Here is a 17,509-nt window from a genome sequence, read left to right as displayed (position 1 = left end):
TTAAGACACGTCATCGTGTTATTTATCGGAGCCACACGGTTTTTTTTTTTACTTTTTTTTTTACATTGTTCATTTTTATTTCATTACCAAACTGATTTGGTTCGGTAATACATGTGCTGAACCGATCCCTATCATTGAACAGTGAACTTGTGTCCTTGTGTGTGTAATAATAATTTATCCTCTGTGTCTAGGTAGAGATATCAAATCGTCGCTAAGAACAGAGTAAACATATTATTACCTATTTAATTGACATTAACAATACATTGTATTGAAGAATTCATTGAACTTTAATGTCCTTAAACCAGCATAAATCAATTTTTTTATAATTTTTGGTCAAGTTTTTTTATCTATATATTAAGCTAATTAAACACACATACTTTAAAAAATTCAAAAGTCATATTCCCAAGAAAAAAAAAGTTGGGAAAATTCGAAAACTTTTCACTAATAAGACACGAAGCGGCGAAAGTCTTTGCAAGTTAAGTACTTTTTGTCAAAGTTGTAAAATTGACCCCAAAACTTATGTTCATAGCCTATGGAAGCCCTCCTCCTCCTCTCTTCTTCTTCGCCGGAACCCCAAAATCCCATCACCGATCCGGCGAATTCGAAATCAAATCATAAATCGGACGAAGAAGTCAAAGATGAGACGGTGATGATGAAGAAGAAGAAGAAGAAGACGAAGCAATCGGATTCGGAAAAGAGAAAGCTTAAGGGAAAGAAGAAAGAGATGAACAACGACGCAGCTTCTTCTTCCTCTTGTTCTATATCTTCTACCTCCAATTCCAATTCTACTCGAAGGGTTTCGAGGGTGGCTCATAGATTACGAAACCCTACGGTGCGTTTAGGCATGTCTCGACGAAGCGTTGGTGAACGACAAGCTGAAGCCTTGGCGTTTCCTCTGGGGATGTCATTTGCGGCTTTAGCTAATCTGGTTCGCTCAATTCTCTCTCTCTCTCTCTCTCTCTCTCTCTCTCTCTCTCTCTCTCTCTCTCTCTCTCTCTCTCTCTCTCTCTTTATTGCATCAGATAGCTGTTTTAATACGAAATTGGCTTTTGATTTGTCATTTTTTTCTTATGCGTTCTGTTCATATCTCTCTAGTTGACCAATGTTAGCGTGAAATTTAGGTTTTGATGTGCTTTAAAGTTTTAATCTTTAGGGAGTCTTATTAAAATACTAAGTCTTTCAATTTAGGTTTTGTTGATTCAAAACTGGAAACTGATGAGAGGATCTTCTGTTCAAATCTGAATTCAGAGACAACAGGATTTGAATCTGTATTACTTGAATTGAATTCACACCCTGAATCGAAGATAGGATCGATCTTCTCCTCAAAAATCTGAAGTTCTTCTTGAGGGTTTATAATCAAGCTTCAAATGTAGCAATTACTTGAATCTACTGTGGCACAGTCATATTGTCTTGTCTTAAAGCTTGAGCCTTTCTACAAGAATATGTAGCTCTGGTTGTGATCTCACCAAATTTTTCAACATGTCTTTTATATTGCTGGTTAGCTACTTTAGCCACAAAAGTCATTGACTTGCATTGTTCTGTAGTTTTTACTGTTTTCTTGTTCTCTAGGTTCTTCAAAGAAAGAATGCCGCGGGTCAGAATGTTTTTGTTGATGATCTTGCTATGGTAACTAACTACTACTAACTATGGATTTTCAAATGATTTCTTCTCGCTTTCTATTCAATCCTCATTTTGGTAGTGATCTACGAATTTCATTGATTATGCTCTGCAGATCTCTGCTAGAGCTGCCACAGAAACAGTAGCCAGTGTAAGATAAACACCCCTCCCCCCTATTTTTTCGCATTCTTGAATTTTTTTAGACTTTGTAATTCATAATGATGTGATTACAGGTTTATGGTTATAAGCTTGGTTCCTTTGCGACCACCTTTGAGAAATCATTCAACCATACACTAAGGATTCTTAAAGTGACAAATGAATCTGCAAATCCGCGTCAGTTAAACAATGATGATGTTGGGAGATGTAATTTAGACTGTTCTATTATAGACGAATACTCAGACACCGAGCTATCTGCAAAGGAAACTTCATCTTCTACGTCTGCCTATGAAGTGATACAAGGCAGTGCAATAGCAACCACTTCGATGAATGAGCTTGTCCTGCACGAAGCGTCTCGACAACTTTCTTGTCTCCCTCCTTCAAGTTCAGAAATGCCTTATACTGCAATGTTAAGGTTTATAGCGGAGAAACAACAAGAAGCAAACGACCTACAGAGAGAAGCGATTAGTCTTAAGATGATAGGACTAACCTATAAAGAGGTGGGTCTAGGATTAAAGCACGAATCAAACAATCTGCAGAAATCGCAGCTAGAGATGGATGTTTCGAAAGCTGCATTCAAGAAAGAGAAATTCAAAACCGAATTAGAAGAAACAAGAAAAGCAGAGATGGTCAGAAGAGTCATGGATTGGCTCGGTGTAAGTGTCTTCAGCATGTCGGTTTCTATGTTAACTGGGGCTTACAATTTTTCACTAAAGAGAATCGAAGACGCTACCGCAGCATGCGAGCCATCCGAGGAGACAAGTTCGACGTGGTGGGTTCCTAAACATGTTTCAACGTTAAACTCAGAGTTCAACACCATGATCTGCCGGATTCGAGTTTGGGTGCAGTTCGTTTTCGGTTTGATAATGCTCTTGGTCCTCGCATACTTCATAATGCAGCGGTCATCAGGTAGGACGCAAGCAATGCCGATTTCGTTTATCGTTATTGTCCTTGGTGTTTTTTGCGGTCTACCGGTAAAGGTTTGTGTGGACACATTGGGTGGTGACGGCAAACTCTGGCTAATGTTTTGGGAAGTGTTTTGCCTCTTCCACTTGTTTGCAAATGTCTTCACATTGACTTTGTATGGTCTAATGTACGGACCTATAATAAACGTGACTCAAGTGACCAAGTCGAGCCGTTTTAAAACACTGTTTCCATATGGGGCGAGGCGCAGTGTCTTGTATGTGGTGTTTATATTTGTTCTTCCAGCCATCACTGGTCTTTTGCCATTTGCGACCTTTGGTGAATGGAGAGACCTGGCTATGGATAACTTTTTTGGTGGGTCAGCTTCTGATTCCAAGGTTTGAGACAGAGTCAACAAGTCTCCTTTTGTATTGTAACTTATTGTAACCATTTCGGATTTTTGGGTTGTTTCATCTTTTCTTTTTTTTTTGGGGGTTTTATGTTTGTCTTTTATTTATATGGGGTCCTGTTGAAAACAGTTGTATGGCTGGGTTTGTTACAAAGTTATATATTTGAGCTATTATTTGAATGTACACTCTCTTGTCAAAAGAAATAAAATCATGTTTTCTTTCTGTATGATAAGGACATAGAGGATTAGTAGGCCGCATTAGTCTAAACTAAGATTCTTTTGGTCTTAAACACTTACCTTTTAGAGTATTCAAAGCCAGGTAATTTGGATATCGAATTGGATATGATCAGTTAGTTTTTGACAGCAATTGTACAGTCTGATTAAATTGTAAGTATTATGATGTGATGAAATATATAAAAAAAAAGATTATAATATTGTGGGTGGGTCAAGTGGGTAATGAGTATGATGTCTTTGTGAGAATTAGATAATATACAGAGAGACCTCTTTTATTTTATTTTGTTTTCTCCAATCCACTTCATCGGCTTATCGGATCCGAATCCGGACCCGAAAGCCCGATAACCCGACGGGAATAACACGATGTCCGATGCTCCGTCGTCTTCCCCGGATGACACGGCTTCGTACTGGTGCTATCACTGCAACAAACGCGTCCTCGTCGAAACCTTAGATGACTTGGTCGTGTGCTGCGAATGTAACAAAGGTTTCGTCGAGTCAATTCAACCAGCGTACACATCGCCGGCGCCACTGCCACCGCAGCCACTTTCCCCAGATCTGACTGTAGAAGACTCGAGTATTGGCTCGCATTTCCTCCAGATGCTCCGCTTGTTAGCCCACGCGCCTTCGCAGCGCTCTCCACCACCACACCTTGATGTTTTATCTTACGATGATGATTTCTTCAGATTGGAGCTCAATCGTGGTAACGAAATCGACGATGACGAGGACGAAGATGAAGATGAACAAGAGGAGGAAGAGAATCTAACCGTCAACGAAGAAGGAGAAGAAGAAGAAGAAGAAGAAGAAGAAGAAGAAGACGAAGAGGAAGAAGATGATCTGAGGAGGAGAAATCGTTTCCCTCTCACGACTACGCGATCGAGAACCGGTCGAAACAGAATTCTCGATTGGGCTGAGATTTTAATGGGAATTGAAGACAATTCCATTGAGTTCCGTATGGAATCAGATCGATATACAGGTAATCCGGCTGATTACATCGACGATGCAGCGGGATACGAAGCTTTGCTTCAGAACTTAGCAGAAGGCGACGGTGGTGGAAGGAGAGGCGCACCACCGGCTGCTAAATCGGCCATAGAAGCGTTGGATACTTTCGAGGTTAGTTCTTCCGAAGGAGAGATGGTCATGGTTTGTGCTGTGTGTAAAGATGGAATGGTGATGGGAGAAACTGGTAAGAAGCTACCATGTGGGCATTGTTACCACGGAGATTGTATTGTGCCATGGTTAGGAACAAGGAACTCTTGTCCTGTCTGTAGATTCCAGCTTGAAACTGATGATGCTGAGTATGAGGAAGAGAGGAAGAAAAGAACCTCTACTACCTTGACTGATTCTGCTACTGCTTCTTCTTCTTCAGCTTCTCGTCTCTAAATGTGGAGGAAGGTCTACTCTCTATTTGTTGTCCCGTTCCTTATGTTGTTACTCTTTCTCTTTAGATTAAAAACTTATTTGCTTAGTCTGTCTCAAACACTGTTTGGTTGGTTGCGTCAAAAAGATTGAGAAAACAGAGAAACAAAAAAAAAATCCGGCTCTAAAAGACATTGTATCAGTGTGTTGTTGTATCTTTGGCCTAAACCATCCCAAAGTGGTTTCTTTGATTTTCAGTTGTTCATAATGTTTGCCGAAACAAAAAGCTTCCTGGGTTTTAGAGAAATGATTATAGGACTTCGTGAGCCTTCCCGAAGTACCTGTTTATGAGTGGGGACTGTACAAAGACGTTAAACATGTCAGATTTTGGCTAATATTCAAAGTTTCATTGACAACAAAAGTTGTATCTGTGTACCTTCTCAATTCCTGCAGCGGCCGGTGTGTCTGGTGAAGGCAATGGATAAAACTTGTACAACTTCATTTCTTGATAGGCTTTTTTGGTCTCTGCGCTCAGTCCTTTCTTTGCATTCTCTCGCGCTTGTTGTGCCTGCCAATTGTAGAATTAATTGTTAAGTATATATATTTACATGTGCGGCTCTGTTGCAGAAGGTATGGAACATAATACCTCTTCATAAGCTGTCTTAGCTTTGTCACTTTCCACTTTGACAAATTCCTGAATAATGAAATATATGGGTGAGTGATTTTAAAGAAAACCCTCAAATCAATTTGTCAAATCAGATCCAGCTCTAGCTTGCTTACCTCGAACTCATCTTTTTGTTCCGGGAGTAATGTCTCCTCCTTAATCAGATTGTCGGTGAATTCCTAAAATAAACTGAGATGAGGAAGTAATTCAAGTAAGTTGTAGTATTGGAAAAGTCAGATACTGCACCTCAATTTCGCTTTTCACCCAGTCATATTCGCATGCAACCTGCACAAAAGAGAAGTAAGTTTGATTCAATATGAAACTAACAAATTCTATTGTTGAACCATTAGGGAAGAGAAGAATAACTTACTGGTGGCTCAGAAGGGAACATTATTTGAACCACAGTGCTTTGCTCAGATTCATCTACCTTATATGGGTTGTCGATGTCTGCAAATCAAATTAAAACAGTAATATTTAGAGTTTGATGTCTAAGGGAAACATTTTTCAAGCAAATGAAGCCATGGTACTGAGAATCTATCACCAAAAATAACCAGCTAAGCATCAAAATATAAGCTCACAAGGAAGGCAGTAGTTGAATTTTTTAACACGATCATCCTTCAAATGTTTGAGAGCAGACCTGCAAAGGATATATACAAAGCTAGACTGAATACACCGAGGTAAGCACTCTAAGTTGCTGAATGTGAATATGAAAATAAGCGAAGAATGGAAAGTGTTGCATAACACTTTCTGATAAAGCTATCTGCTTCAAAACCATACGTAATGTAATTCTTACTTATTCAAATGAACAAATCACGTCTTCTATAACTTTCATGGTAACAAGACATTGAGAGAAAAGGATACCACATAATATTTACCTTCTCTGAGTACACCCCAAGATGTAAATTTGAAAGTTCATTCTATCAACTTGTCTATCCCTGCAGAAGAACAAAAGCAGATGATATTAGCAACAGCTCTCATAAACATCATAAGTAAGAGTAGTAACACACAAATGTGCAGATAATTATAGGTGGAACTCAGGATGTCTATATACCTTTTTTCAAGTGGGATGTACGGAACCCAAGCCATTTTCATATTTTTCATTGGAATGATTTCCCCAACCTCCCCTTGAACCGATGCAACTCCTATCTGATCAGAAGGGGGGATAGATGATTCAATCTGTAAATAGATAAGAAACAAAATGAATCATCAGGTATAGATAAACAATATGATCTTGGTTTCCCAAGGAACCTAAATAAACCAAATCACAATGCCGAGAATATTTTTCAAACACCAGAGACATGATATAAAATCAAAACCAAAGCTTACACAAACGACAGAAGGAACAAGGACATCCTTGGTTTCATCTTTGTAAGGGAGAGATTGAGCTGCAATGATAAGATAGAGGAAATCAAAAGGGGAAGAGAGAGATGCACGTTGCAGTACCAGATGGATTTTCAAGCAAAATCAGTCGAAACTGTCAGCCTAATCTAATAAACAGAAACAAGTAGTGCCAATTTAATCAGTGTAAGGAGGAAAAGAAATAAGTTACACTCAGTGCAGCCAAAAACATAGACTTTCTTCCCATAGAGCTTTCCACCTTCCTCTAGAGCTTCCTGTCATACAAAGCAAAGAGTACCACTTAAAGATACTAAATGAACCGTAACTTATTAACAATGGGCGATGAAACAGTATGATAGAAGCCACTTACTTCAAGATTTGTAAAATCCCAGTTGAATTCATATAGTGACTCCAGCTGGTCCCACTGTATACAAAGCATAAGCCACAAAAACAAAAGTTTAATCCTGAAGATGAAAAAAGCTCCAAAGGGCAATGTTGCTGCCAAACTTCTTGAAACCAAATACCTCTGTTCCTACTGGGAATGCAGCCTTCCACAAATCCTCCTGTAATACACAACAAACATGAAAGTAATAAATCAGAGCCAGAGGTATGGGAAAAAACCAAAAACAAGGTAACATCACACCTATCTTCTGGAAAATTTAGATCAAATGAGTGACACTACAACATTCTACCACAACCACATACTGTATGCGTCTTCTATACAACAAAGAGTAAGAAAACATCTCAGATCTATCTTCTTAAATCTTAATCGTTAAACCAGAGACACAAACCCTTTAACGTTTCTCATCATATCAAACTCAAAAATCTTAAAGCCAAATACGTGAAAAACAGTAAATCAAAACCAGAGGATGAGTCTCTAAAGGAAATAGCATACCAGATTACGCTTCTCCATGAAGTACTCAGGCTCATCTTCTTGCGCCTTGGTTGCTTTGGCTCGCTTGGCTCTCGGAGTCGTTTTCTTCTCCGGCTCCGTCTTTGAGCCTCTCTTACGCTTACCACGACGAAGCGGCGGCGGTTGGGAAGAAGAAGCACCTTTCGCCTTCTCCTTTTGCGTAGCGGAATCAGGTTTGGCTTCTTCTATCTCCTCATCCTGATCCTCTTTCGCTTCTTCTTCGTTATCTCCCTCCACCGCAGGCTTAGATTCAACCTTCGGCGCTTCCTCCTGCTGATCCTCTTTCGCCTCTTCTTCTTCGTTATCTCCCTCCTCCGCAGGCTCAGATTCAACCTTCGCCGCTTCTTCCTCCTGATTTTCTTTCGCCTCTTCTTTGTTATCTCCCTCCTTCTCAGGCTGCGGAGATTCCACCTTAGCTTCCGTTTCCTCTGCCTCCTCCTGAGTAGGCTGAGTCTCCTGCGTCGAGGTATCTACCACCGCATCAACGTTCTTACTCGCCGATGAAGTAGAACCAGCTTTACGGCCTCCTCGCGAACCTGCTTTCTTCTTCGCTCCCTTCTTCATTCTCGAGTGTAACTAACTAAAACCAAAACAAAATCCAAAAAAAAAAAAAAACAAAGATATCAGCGCGAAGAGGCGAATGTGAATCTTTAGCTTTCGCAAGAAGAAGAGAGAAATAGAGAAAAAAAAAAAAAAAAAAAAAAAAAAAAAAAAGCAAGCTAGGGTTTAATGGCGGTTAGGATCGGGGATTTTCGAAAAATCAAAGAAAAGAGGAAGAAGACGAAGAGGTTGTTTGTGGGAGTGTACCTTTCTCTCTCCCTTCCTTTTTCTGTCGTACTTTCTTGCGTGATTTTAACGTCCCCACCCCCACACACCCCTACTACTGAAGAAGGTATTAAAAGAGTTTGTTATTTTATTTTCTTTTTCTTTTTTTTTTTTCCTTTTTTGCGAGAGAAAAAAAAAAAAAAAAGGAAACAATTAGCGCGGGGCTTACTAAAAGGCTAAAATCGTAATTATGTGAATCAACGTCAACATTATGACGTGTGCATATAGCTGACGTGTCTTTCATCGGACGGCCAGATCTTATCGGTTCTTGTGTATGATGAATACGGAAATTACAGCAAGAAAAGCTGTTTTGTATTTTGAATAAATGGGAAATTCATAACAATTCATTCATTAACGCCATCCAGCTCATATTTGTGTGTAAATAAATTTTCTAATTTACACCATTAATAAATTAGCTCACTTGTAATGAATAATGAATACAATTCCACCCAAAAAAAAAAAAAAAATGAATAATGAATACAAAGACAATCTCCAAAACCGGGAAATAATGAGTATCACCGGAGAATAAAAGGTTACTGGCGGATGTCGTCGTCACGTCACAGTTATTGATTGAACAACTGTGATGTATTTAATTTTTTTCATCTGACACGCTATTAATGGGCCAAGAATTTGCCATTACAAACCCTTAATGGACCTTAGAAATTAGGCCCAAACAGGTTGAAGCTGCCATTTAACGAGAGTATTAATTTGTTCGTTCACACTCTCATCTGATTCGACAAAGATCGTGTCAAGTTATCTTACGAAATTATGCGATGATAGAGCCAGTGGCGGAGCCAGTTGAATTTTGGTGTAAATAAAAAATTGATCTTTACCTAATAAGATAATTGACCCAGGTAAAAATTAGTCCAACAAGATTATTGACCCATGTGAAACTATAATGTAGTTAAGCCTTATGAACAATATTAAGCCCAATAACACTCTTTGTAGATATATTTACATTGTTAAGCTCATTCCTATAAATTAACCTAAATATTTAATATCTAATTTGTTTTTTTTATACACTATCGTAGTTTTTTTTTTATAACACATTAACACTATCGGGAGTCTAAAAAAAATAAGTTAAATTTATGTTTTTTTTTTTAAAGAAAATTATGACCCTGGTGAATAAATTTTCTGGCTCCGCCACTGGATAGAGCAGTGGTTTGTGCAAAATAAACTTGTGTTAATCAAACTCCATCTTTATTAATTGAACTCACATTCAAAAAGTAAATGACTATATAAATTATAAAGTCTAGTAGTATATTACACAGCTGCTAAGTCTGTATATATATGCATTTATTTAGCTTGTTGCCTCTCCCTCTCTGTATATATATATATATATATATATATGAATCCCCTAATTGTGTTTTCCTCCTTTTCCTGAGCTTGTTGGAGGCTTGGGTCTCTTCTGCAACCGCCGAGTTGTGATTTCAACGGTGGTCATGGTATCTTCCTCCTCCTCCTTTATTACCATACCGTCATCTTCCTCGCTATGAGATGAAGAAGAAGAAGACGAAAGATCACTAGAGGAAGATGAGCTTTCCAGACCGAGACACTTCAAGATAGGAATCGTTAGTGAAGATTGTTCAAAGAACGTAAATGGGATCCAGTGAGAATCGTTTTCTTCCCCGTCGTTTCTCATATTCTCCATATTGTTGACTTCTTATATGCTTTCTTTTTCTCTTTTTAATCTTTTTTGAGAAAGAGATCAAGGGTTGTTTAGTAGTTAGGTTGATGATGGAACTTGGTAACGCAGTTACGACTCCTTTTATAAGGAGGGATAATATCACTATTCACTTGGGTTGTTGTGTGGTCAACTGTAAATGTGTGTTGACCGGGTCTATAATAAAGATAAACCGGGTTTGGTTGATACTTTGGAAAAGTTGGTGCCGGTTTATTGAAAAAAACCGAGATGCTTATTTGACTGATAGCTGAAGTGAATAAAATAACAAAATTTTGACTCTAGTAATCTCTACGTGGCGTGCGGTCAATATATAGCAGCAAATACGTGGAGGTCTTGGTCAAAGTCTCATTCACGCTCTTTCTTTTGGTTTTTGTTTGAATTACAGTTATTAAACAAATGTTGAATATGTTAAAGTTGTAATTCAAAGTATGATCTTTGATTATTTCAAACAATAAGCTAAAATCAACACATACAAAATTTCCTTTTTGTTTATTTTTTCTTCTTTTTGAAAAGACAAATGAAAGGGTCATGTAAATTATTAAAGAATTAAGTTTGAAAATGTTAATTTTGTACTAACGTATTTTAAAAATTCACACTTGTATATCCATCAATACATTAGAATAATGAATCAACATATATTCCTTTGGATTAATGCAACTCTTTTCTCGGTCGCCACTCGCCACTGGCTTACATACCTTTATATATATGGTCATCACTATCGTACGTGGTCCCTTATAAATTGTACTCTTTCAAACTGGGAATGATTATCGTAGGTCTAGTTGTTACAAAGACCACCAAACTTTAATATTGAACCCATACCTTCTTGTGCAATTATGATTTTTCGCTGAGGTAAGACTTATCACCAATTATGGCCAGATATGGCTTTATGAGTTTGTTTCTTAATTATAAATAAATATGAATAGAGAGATGTACCTAAAAGTCACGGTGAGGAAATGTTAAGATTGTTTTATATAATTTGAAAGTTAGTGTGTTGCTGCTCCTCCTCGTGCTCGTTGATTATGTATTTTATTAAATTAAATATGGTCATCATGCATTACTCATAGAGAGCACCCGTCAACTTTGTATTTTAATATTACTATCATTTCTATATAATGCACGTTTTGAATTGCGATATACTAGAAAATAGGATTATCATCACTGCGTTTAAGGTTTACATTTTATTTTATACATCAAGCTTTGGAGTTTGGACAATACTGATGATATGATTTAGAAACATATTTCTGATGGATACAAATCAGAGGACATTTATATATATATACAATAAATAAAGGGACTCGATGATCCTAAAATCTGCAAATTTATGATATTAGTCGATTTTTTTTTTTTTGAAATCATTAGTTAGGTAGGTTAAACGTTTTTGGATCGTTTATTCATTTCGCAAGTCTGAGTTAATAGAATTAATGTGAGGTAGCTAGCTAGGACGAAATAGCTGTTGACTGTTACAATGAATCCAAATTCCTTTTATTAATTAGGTACGTCTTTAATGTTTAACATTGGGCAGATATATTCGATAGAGATGGATAATAAATGTCTTCATTTAATATTGATACTGGTTATGTTCTTATGATGGTTCATGGTTAAACCCAAATCATATCAAAACAACGACAATTAACGTACATAATGTATTGTGATTTTCTTTTCCGAGAAATATATCAACAATAAGACTTTGAAGAACGAAATGAACTATAGCTTTAATTGTTGTTGTGTGTCGGTAGAATAAGATTGTTAATACTACTAGTATATCACATATAAAAGGTAAATAGTGCAATGACAACGATATTAAAATTAAACTGATTATTGCAAATAATAATTGAGCTAAACAATAGTATGTAATTGAAGTGCTAATTTGTTTGGCCACGACGGCCTGAGCTGACTCCTTCCTTCCCCTTTCTGTTAGCTTTGTCCTTTATGGCTCTACTTGTCACATTCATGCCCCTAGACGTCACAACGACCTCCTCTTTCTCGGTGACATCATCTTCTTCTTCCTCCTCCTGCAAGTAGAATTGTAGAAACACAAGTTTGAGTTCATACTTCATATTATACTATTACTTAAAGCATGTTTGATATGCAGCTTTTAACACCAAAATATAACTACTTACTCGAATCATTATTATCATCCAAACTAAAAATATATTTTTAACAGGATTTACCTCAAAGTAAAAATAGTTACATACTTTGGTCCTGACTAAAAGATATTTGGAAATAAAATATATTTATAGAAGCGCTCACTAGAAAATGTTACTTGCAAGATTTTAACTTTTTTTTTTTTGGTTTAAAGAAGAGATTAAATGGTTTCCCTTTTAAGTTTTCCCATGCATAACCACTTTGTAGTCGCATATATACACAACAACCAGGAATTAAAAAATCCCATATTAGTCAAAAACATACCGGCTGGTTTGAAGTTCCCGGAGACGACGGAGAATCTTGATGAAAAAGACCAAGGCATCTCAAGATAGCTTTGAGAGTTTGGTCGAGGCACTGAAGAGGAATCCATAGGTAAGTTGCTTCTTCACTTGGTCTATCTGATTTATCCATTGAGACCTGGTAAGATGAAAAAAAAAATCTATTGAAGTCGGATTAAATTTGGTGAGAAGAGTGAAGCAGCTGTTCGTTAGATGTGAGTGATTGGGCAAAGAGCTCAGAAAGACAACTTTGCCTTTTTTATAGTGGGTTAACTCAGTATTTGGTGCGACTCTTTTTATAAAATACTTTATGCTTTCGTAAATCGTGACTTTGGAATATGAATAAAATAATAAAGTCCCTCTTTTCTGAGTCCTTTGATTAGTTGACACTTGACAACAAAAGAATAATCAAGAAATTAGATTAATTTAAGCAAAATTATAATTGTTGTTATTAGTGAAGATAAGCATGTGGCTTTAGGCTTTGGGTAGCTTGATGACATAAGTCTCTCACCATATAATATATATTTTTAGAGAAATTTGTGAAATTTTTCTTATTTTTATGTATCTATTGGTGAAAATTTCATTTAAGTTTCTCATCAATATAATATTAAAAAAATATGATTGATAATCTAGACATATCAAATTACTTATTAAGTAGAATTAATTTTATTAATTGTTACTCCATCTTTTCCTAATAGATTGATGTTTTGTCAATTTCACATATATTAAGAAAAAATTAAAATTTTATTTCTACATTAATTTATAATTACTTATAAGTAGAAAGAGAAAATATAGATTTTAGATAGTATGATATGTCGAAAAAACTTAAAAGTAAAAAAAATAATTTTAATTTTTTTAATGTATAATATCAATCTTTTAGGGACAAGAAAAAATCTTTTAGAACATCAATTTATGTGAGACAAAGCGAATATATTTTATACCATATATATATATCATATTATCAGTAATAAAATAATAAATACTAATATAGTTAGTTTCACAATAATAGTATATTTCAACCCTCATAATTTGTTTAATCATATTAATATTTTTTATTGTATTAACTAATATTAATTTAAAACAATATGAACATATAATTTAAAACTATGCATCATGGAATTGGTTAAATAAATAATTTTCTTTTATGATTTATAAATAAAAAATAACACAAATAAATTATTTAATTAAGATTTTAAAATTTTACAGATTTAATTTATTATAATAAAATCTAATTACTTAAAAAATGATATATGTCATTATGTGAAAGGAGATCGTGTGGGTTTCTGAAAAATCAATTATCTCCTTTTTAAATTAAAATTTTTCATTTTTCATTTATTTGTATTATGAGAAACTTCCTACTACCAATGCACATGAACTCAGCTTGGTATCATACAGTATTGGGAAAACAGATACGAAAACAGTTCACTCGTCGTCCTCCGATGACGAATTTTGGACTATATGTATTGAAATATTTTAATATTTCCCCTAGTTTCTTCTGGTAAGTTTGGATCAAACTAAACTGTCGAATTTATAATTGTTAATCGTGAAATGATGTTCTTACGATTAGATATGTTTATATTAAGTTTATAATTGCTTTATTAATTAATTGGCTTATTGCTAGTTTGCTACATCCAAAGCCACGTGGGAAATGTATAGTAAACAAATGTAAAATAAAGTGGCGTTTGGTTCTCGTGGTCGCCACTAGTGAGTTGTTAGAACTTTTGTTTTTAATACAAGAATTTAGGCGTTTACTCGTGGAGACCAGCGATGAATTGAAGTTTTTGTGTTGTAAGTTGATTGGTCTAACTAACTCAATAATGTTCTGTTAAAAATATAAATAAATTGTAGTTATGTTAAAGACATAACAACATATTAAAAACTAGACAGAAAATAGTAATTTGCTGGAACCTACTATATAATTAATAATCAGTACACATGGTACTAAATTACTATAGCCGAACAAAGTTTGGTACAAAAAATGTCAAATCAAGTCGTTTAATACATGCTTTGATCAAGAATGTCATGATATGGGTTCAACCTTCAACAATTATTCAAAAGCATATAGTTATGGTCTTGAGTTACTCGTTTATAAAAGACATATATATACATACACCTTTGGGTCAAATATTGATGTCTTGAAAGAAATTAAGAAAAGGAGGAAGCAAAAATAAGCAAGGTACGACTTTGAACGCCTCATTGGTATTAAACTAGTGCATAATAAGTCTCTTGGGAGCTTTTGATTCCATGACTTCTTCTTAATCCCCAGAAATTTCTATTTGCTCCTTGTTCAAGACAGAAGTTTCTATTGCTGCGTTGAGTAATTTATTAGTTTGGCCAGGTCGACCTTTACTAGTGTTTTCTTTATCCTTTTTCTTAGCTCTGGCCTTCATGCGGCCTCTAGTCAACACAACGACACCATCGTCTTTCATGGCAACATCTTCTTCTTCGTCCTGTAGTTGCAGTTTGCAAACACACGTTGTTTAGATACCCTTCATTCATTAATTACTTATAACAACATACTTTGGCACCTATTAAAACTAAATCAGACGTATAATTCTTTTATATTTTTCTTTAACATTTCAAAAATAAAATAGCTAAAAAATGGCCCAAACTAAAAAAAAAAAAAAAAATTAAACCCACACAAACGCTTCCTAAAATCGTTAAAATATACGTCCATAACTTTGGAATCTTTTTTAACATATCAGATTTGAATAATTTTGTGTTCATTTAGTTATAAAACATTTAAAAAAACAACAGAAAATAATTAGTAATAAATAATATGTAAGGAAAGCTAACCGGTTGGTATAAAGTCACCGAAGTTTTCTTCGCTGTCGGACAAAGAAGACCAAGACACTTGAAGATAGCTATGACAGTTTGGTCGAGAAACTGAATTGGGATCCATAGATAAGGTTCTTCCTCGCTTCGTCTGACTATTTTGTCCGTCGATCGAGATCCGATAGTATTGGTTTGAGGAGCGCACAGATCAGCTATATAACTCTAGAGATGAGTTATTGAGCAGCTAGAGATCACAGAGACAACTTTGTATCTCTACATGTGTGAAGAGAGACAACCTTGTATTATATTTTTATAGTGACTTCACTCGGTAGTTGGAATGAGTCTTATAATACACTTTCTTAAAGACTTTGGTATATATATGATTTAACAAAAAATAATTAACCAAGTGGCTTTGGATGACTCTACTTGTTTGTCTGACTCTACATGTTGACTGACTTGTGATATGTGTGTGGAAACTACACAACACTTTATGTCAAAGATACGTTCCCTTGGTCGAGAAAACGCGGTCGGGGAAGCCGTCAAAGCGCCCGTTCAGTTGGTAATTTTATAGTGTGATGAACAAAAACGTGAAGAGTTCACTCTTCCAAGGACTAATGTTGGGCTATAACTTTTGTTAAAATCTGGTCTTGGTAGACTTATTTCATTCTATCTTGACTTTTTGAACTGTCTGATTCTACTTATGAATGTTTGAGAAACAGAATCTGTTTTCATTTTATTTCCCGTCTTTAAACCAAACATTATGTTATGTTGCTGAAAAATAGACAGTGACTCTTGTATGTTTTACATACAAACTTGGGGTTCATCAATCATATTTTTGTAGAAGATGATATAAGTGGTAATTCATCAAAAGCTCCACCTACAGCTACACCAAATAAAGAAGGCCAGGCGGCCTCTCTCAAAAATATCATCCTCATTCATCCCCCCTATCGGGACTCCGCATTGCTGACAATCTAAAGGAGAACCTTGACCATTAACTAGTACGCTCCCAGGTTCTAAAAAGACAAGATTGAAACAGTTCCTATCCATATGAGGATGGACGAGCTGCTTCTCTTCTTTGATGCTTTCTAAGATTATAAACAAACTTGATGGACGACTAGAACCGTAAAGTTTCTCTATCATTCGGTAAACTCTCGCATGTTTGTTTCCTGGAATTAATAAATCCAACGGAGGGACATCTCATCAGCACATGTAATGTTAAGTAAAAAAAAAAAAAGTTATATAAAATATTCTTATTTTTAGAAGGGGAAACTCGGTTAAACGTAAAACCTTTGAAGACTTTTTGTTTCTCGAAAATCTTCAGTTTCTAATACAATCTAAGACTCTTAAATAAACCTAACTAACCAACATCAATATAGAAGAAAAAGCAGTAGTAGAAGAAGAAGAGAAAGTATTATTCATACTCAATATGAAACCATGTTCCTGACAATATTTCTCATACGCATCGGTTCCTTTCTGTGAATCATTCCACAACCACGTGGCATAAGCAAATGGCGTATAACTCAAATAGCCATTTGTATTTTTCTTCTTAGCCACAAATATATTATATCCGGCAGATGACAAATAACTTAATGGTAAGACAGAATCACAATCAACAGAAATGAAAAGGACGTTAGGTGGGAGATTGTTAAAAGGTGCCTGACTCAACATTTCATCAAAAAAATATCGAGAATCAACATGTTTAAGACTAGTATTAATATTCTTTACAAATTGGTCGATATTGCTAGTGAACCTAAGATTATTCCTTGTGAGGATAGCATGTTGATTATATACATCCTATGTTCACTAGCAATCTAATATTACAAAGAAGACAATCTTTTAATATAAGATCTACTACTACTACTTCTTCTTATTTTTTTTATTAATATTGGTTAGTTGGTTTTTACAAACGCAATTGTGTAGTGTCATGTTTATTTGTGGTTAATTTGTTTGTTGATTTATAATTTTTTTCGTCAATTTGTTTGGTTTTTGGTAGACTTATTTTACGTTATGTTGACTTGTTTAAAATTGGTTGACTTTTGGAACTGTATGACTTATATTTTATTTCTGTGGACTAATGTTTTTCTTTTTTGACTTATATTAAAAGAAGAGAATCGACTTATTTTTCCCTTTATTATTTTTTTACATTATAGATTTTTTTTGAACTATTGATTTTTTACATTGACTTGTTTGAAGAACTGCAGAGAGTTGACTT

The 17,509-nt window shown here is 35.3% G+C and overlaps 6 protein-coding genes across 8 annotated transcripts; 2 read left to right on the top strand and 4 right to left on the bottom strand.

The window, feature by feature from the left end:
- The first annotated feature begins 262 nt into the window (after window positions 1-262).
- LOC104762659 (protein CPR-5) lies at window positions 263-3,269 on the top strand. Of its 3 annotated transcripts, none has more exons than XM_087498997.1 (5): window positions 474-928; window positions 1,249-1,453; window positions 1,570-1,626; window positions 1,733-1,768; window positions 1,851-3,269. In XM_087498997.1, the coding sequence occupies exons 3-5, from the start codon at window positions 1,624-1,626 to the stop codon at window positions 3,078-3,080; spliced, it is 1,269 nt and encodes a 422-aa protein (XP_087355123.1). In that variant the 5' UTR covers window positions 474-928; window positions 1,249-1,453; window positions 1,570-1,623; the 3' UTR covers window positions 3,081-3,269. The 3 variants fall into 3 exon arrangements, with proteins under 3 accessions (XP_010484292.2, XP_087355123.1, XP_087355124.1); XM_087498998.1 differs by having other exon boundaries at window positions 612-928; window positions 1,189-1,453; XM_010485990.2 differs by lacking the exon at window positions 1,249-1,453 and having other exon boundaries at window positions 263-928.
- Window positions 3,270-3,682: 413 nt separating this feature from the next.
- LOC104762657 (E3 ubiquitin-protein ligase CIP8) lies at window positions 3,683-4,961 on the top strand. The gene has a single exon (XM_010485988.3). It carries the CDS (start codon window positions 3,683-3,685, stop codon window positions 4,697-4,699), a length of 1,017 nt encoding a protein of 338 aa, XP_010484290.2. The 3' UTR covers window positions 4,700-4,961.
- Window positions 4,760-8,475, bottom strand: LOC104762658 (protein HEAT INTOLERANT 4-like). The gene is made up of 15 exons (XM_087498999.1): window positions 8,398-8,475; window positions 7,573-8,170; window positions 7,202-7,240; window positions 7,048-7,101; window positions 6,889-6,952; window positions 6,666-6,724; window positions 6,391-6,515; window positions 6,215-6,274; window positions 5,918-5,976; window positions 5,710-5,786; window positions 5,586-5,624; window positions 5,456-5,518; window positions 5,322-5,369; window positions 5,112-5,243; window positions 4,760-5,033 (listed from the first exon to the last, which is right to left on the bottom strand). The coding sequence occupies exons 2-15, from the start codon at window positions 8,152-8,154 to the stop codon at window positions 4,986-4,988; spliced, it is 1,449 nt and encodes a 482-aa protein (XP_087355125.1). The 5' UTR covers window positions 8,155-8,170; window positions 8,398-8,475; the 3' UTR covers window positions 4,760-4,985.
- A 1,123-nt stretch (window positions 8,476-9,598) lies between these two features.
- Window positions 9,599-10,161, bottom strand: LOC104762656 (uncharacterized). The gene has a single exon (XM_010485987.2). The coding sequence runs from the start codon at window positions 10,064-10,066 to the stop codon at window positions 9,773-9,775; it is 294 nt and encodes a 97-aa protein (XP_010484289.1). The 5' UTR covers window positions 10,067-10,161; the 3' UTR covers window positions 9,599-9,772.
- Window positions 10,162-11,842: 1,681 nt separating this feature from the next.
- On the bottom strand, window positions 11,843-12,954 carry LOC104762655 (precursor of elicitor peptide 1-like). Its single transcript, XM_010485986.3, has 2 exons — window positions 12,509-12,954; window positions 11,843-12,111 (listed from the first exon to the last, which is right to left on the bottom strand). The coding sequence occupies exons 1-2, from the start codon at window positions 12,653-12,655 to the stop codon at window positions 11,962-11,964; spliced, it is 297 nt and encodes a 98-aa protein (XP_010484288.1). The 5' UTR covers window positions 12,656-12,954; the 3' UTR covers window positions 11,843-11,961.
- A 1,465-nt stretch (window positions 12,955-14,419) lies between these two features.
- LOC104763670 (uncharacterized) lies at window positions 14,420-16,965 on the bottom strand. The gene is made up of 3 exons (XM_010487014.2): window positions 16,660-16,965; window positions 15,319-15,519; window positions 14,420-14,972 (listed from the first exon to the last, which is right to left on the bottom strand). Exons 1-3 carry the CDS (start codon window positions 16,963-16,965, stop codon window positions 14,778-14,780), a joined length of 702 nt encoding a protein of 233 aa, XP_010485316.1. The 3' UTR covers window positions 14,420-14,777.
- Between the last annotated feature and the right edge of the window lie 544 nt (window positions 16,966-17,509).

Source organism: Camelina sativa, chromosome 18 (genome assembly GCF_030686135.1).
Source record: "Camelina sativa cultivar CO46 ecotype springtype chromosome 18, ASM3068613v1".
NCBI lineage: Eukaryota > Viridiplantae > Streptophyta > Magnoliopsida > Brassicales > Brassicaceae > Camelina > Camelina sativa.
The sequence above is the reverse complement of the archived record's forward strand: the minus strand, read 5'-3'. Positions and strand labels throughout refer to the sequence as shown.

Bases quoted from the DNA above. Each gene is read 5' to 3' on its own strand.
- LOC104762659 (XM_010485990.2), top strand. From the start codon at position 533: ATGGAAGCCCTCCTCCTCCTCTCTTCTTCTTCGCCGGAACCCCAAAAT. The intron at 1,627-1,732 runs GTAACTAACTAC...TATGCTCTGCAG, and splicing joins TTGTTGATGATCTTGCTATG to ATCTCTGCTAGAGCTGCCAC. The intron at 1,769-1,850 runs GTAAGATAAACA...ATGTGATTACAG, and splicing joins CCACAGAAACAGTAGCCAGT to GTTTATGGTTATAAGCTTGG.
- LOC104762657 (XM_010485988.3), top strand. From the start codon at position 3,683: ATGTCCGATGCTCCGTCGTCTTCCCCGGATGACACGGCTTCGTACTGG.
- LOC104762658 (XM_087498999.1), bottom strand. From the start codon at position 8,154: ATGAAGAAGGGAGCGAAGAAGAAAGCAGGTTCGCGAGGAGGCCGTAAA. The intron at 7,241-7,572 runs GTATGCTATTTC...TGTGTATTACAG, and splicing joins TCATGGAGAAGCGTAATCTG to GAGGATTTGTGGAAGGCTGC. The intron at 5,244-5,321 runs GTATTATGTTCC...TACAATTGGCAG, and splicing joins CTAAGACAGCTTATGAAGAG to GCACAACAAGCGCGAGAGAA.
- LOC104762656 (XM_010485987.2), bottom strand. From the start codon at position 10,066: ATGGAGAATATGAGAAACGACGGGGAAGAAAACGATTCTCACTGGATC.
- LOC104762655 (XM_010485986.3), bottom strand. From the start codon at position 12,655: ATGGATAAATCAGATAGACCAAGTGAAGAAGCAACTTACCTATGGATT. The intron at 12,112-12,508 runs GTATGTTTTTGA...TTCTACTTGCAG, and splicing joins CGGGAACTTCAAACCAGCCG to GAGGAGGAAGAAGAAGATGA.
- LOC104763670 (XM_010487014.2), bottom strand. From the start codon at position 16,965: ATGTTGAGTCAGGCACCTTTTAACAATCTCCCACCTAACGTCCTTTTC. The intron at 15,520-16,659 runs GTTAGTTAGGTT...ACTCATCTCTAG, and splicing joins TTTCTTCTATATTGATGTTG to AGTTATATAGCTGATCTGTG. The intron at 14,973-15,318 runs GTTAGCTTTCCT...CTGCAACTACAG, and splicing joins CGGTGACTTTATACCAACCG to GACGAAGAAGAAGATGTTGC.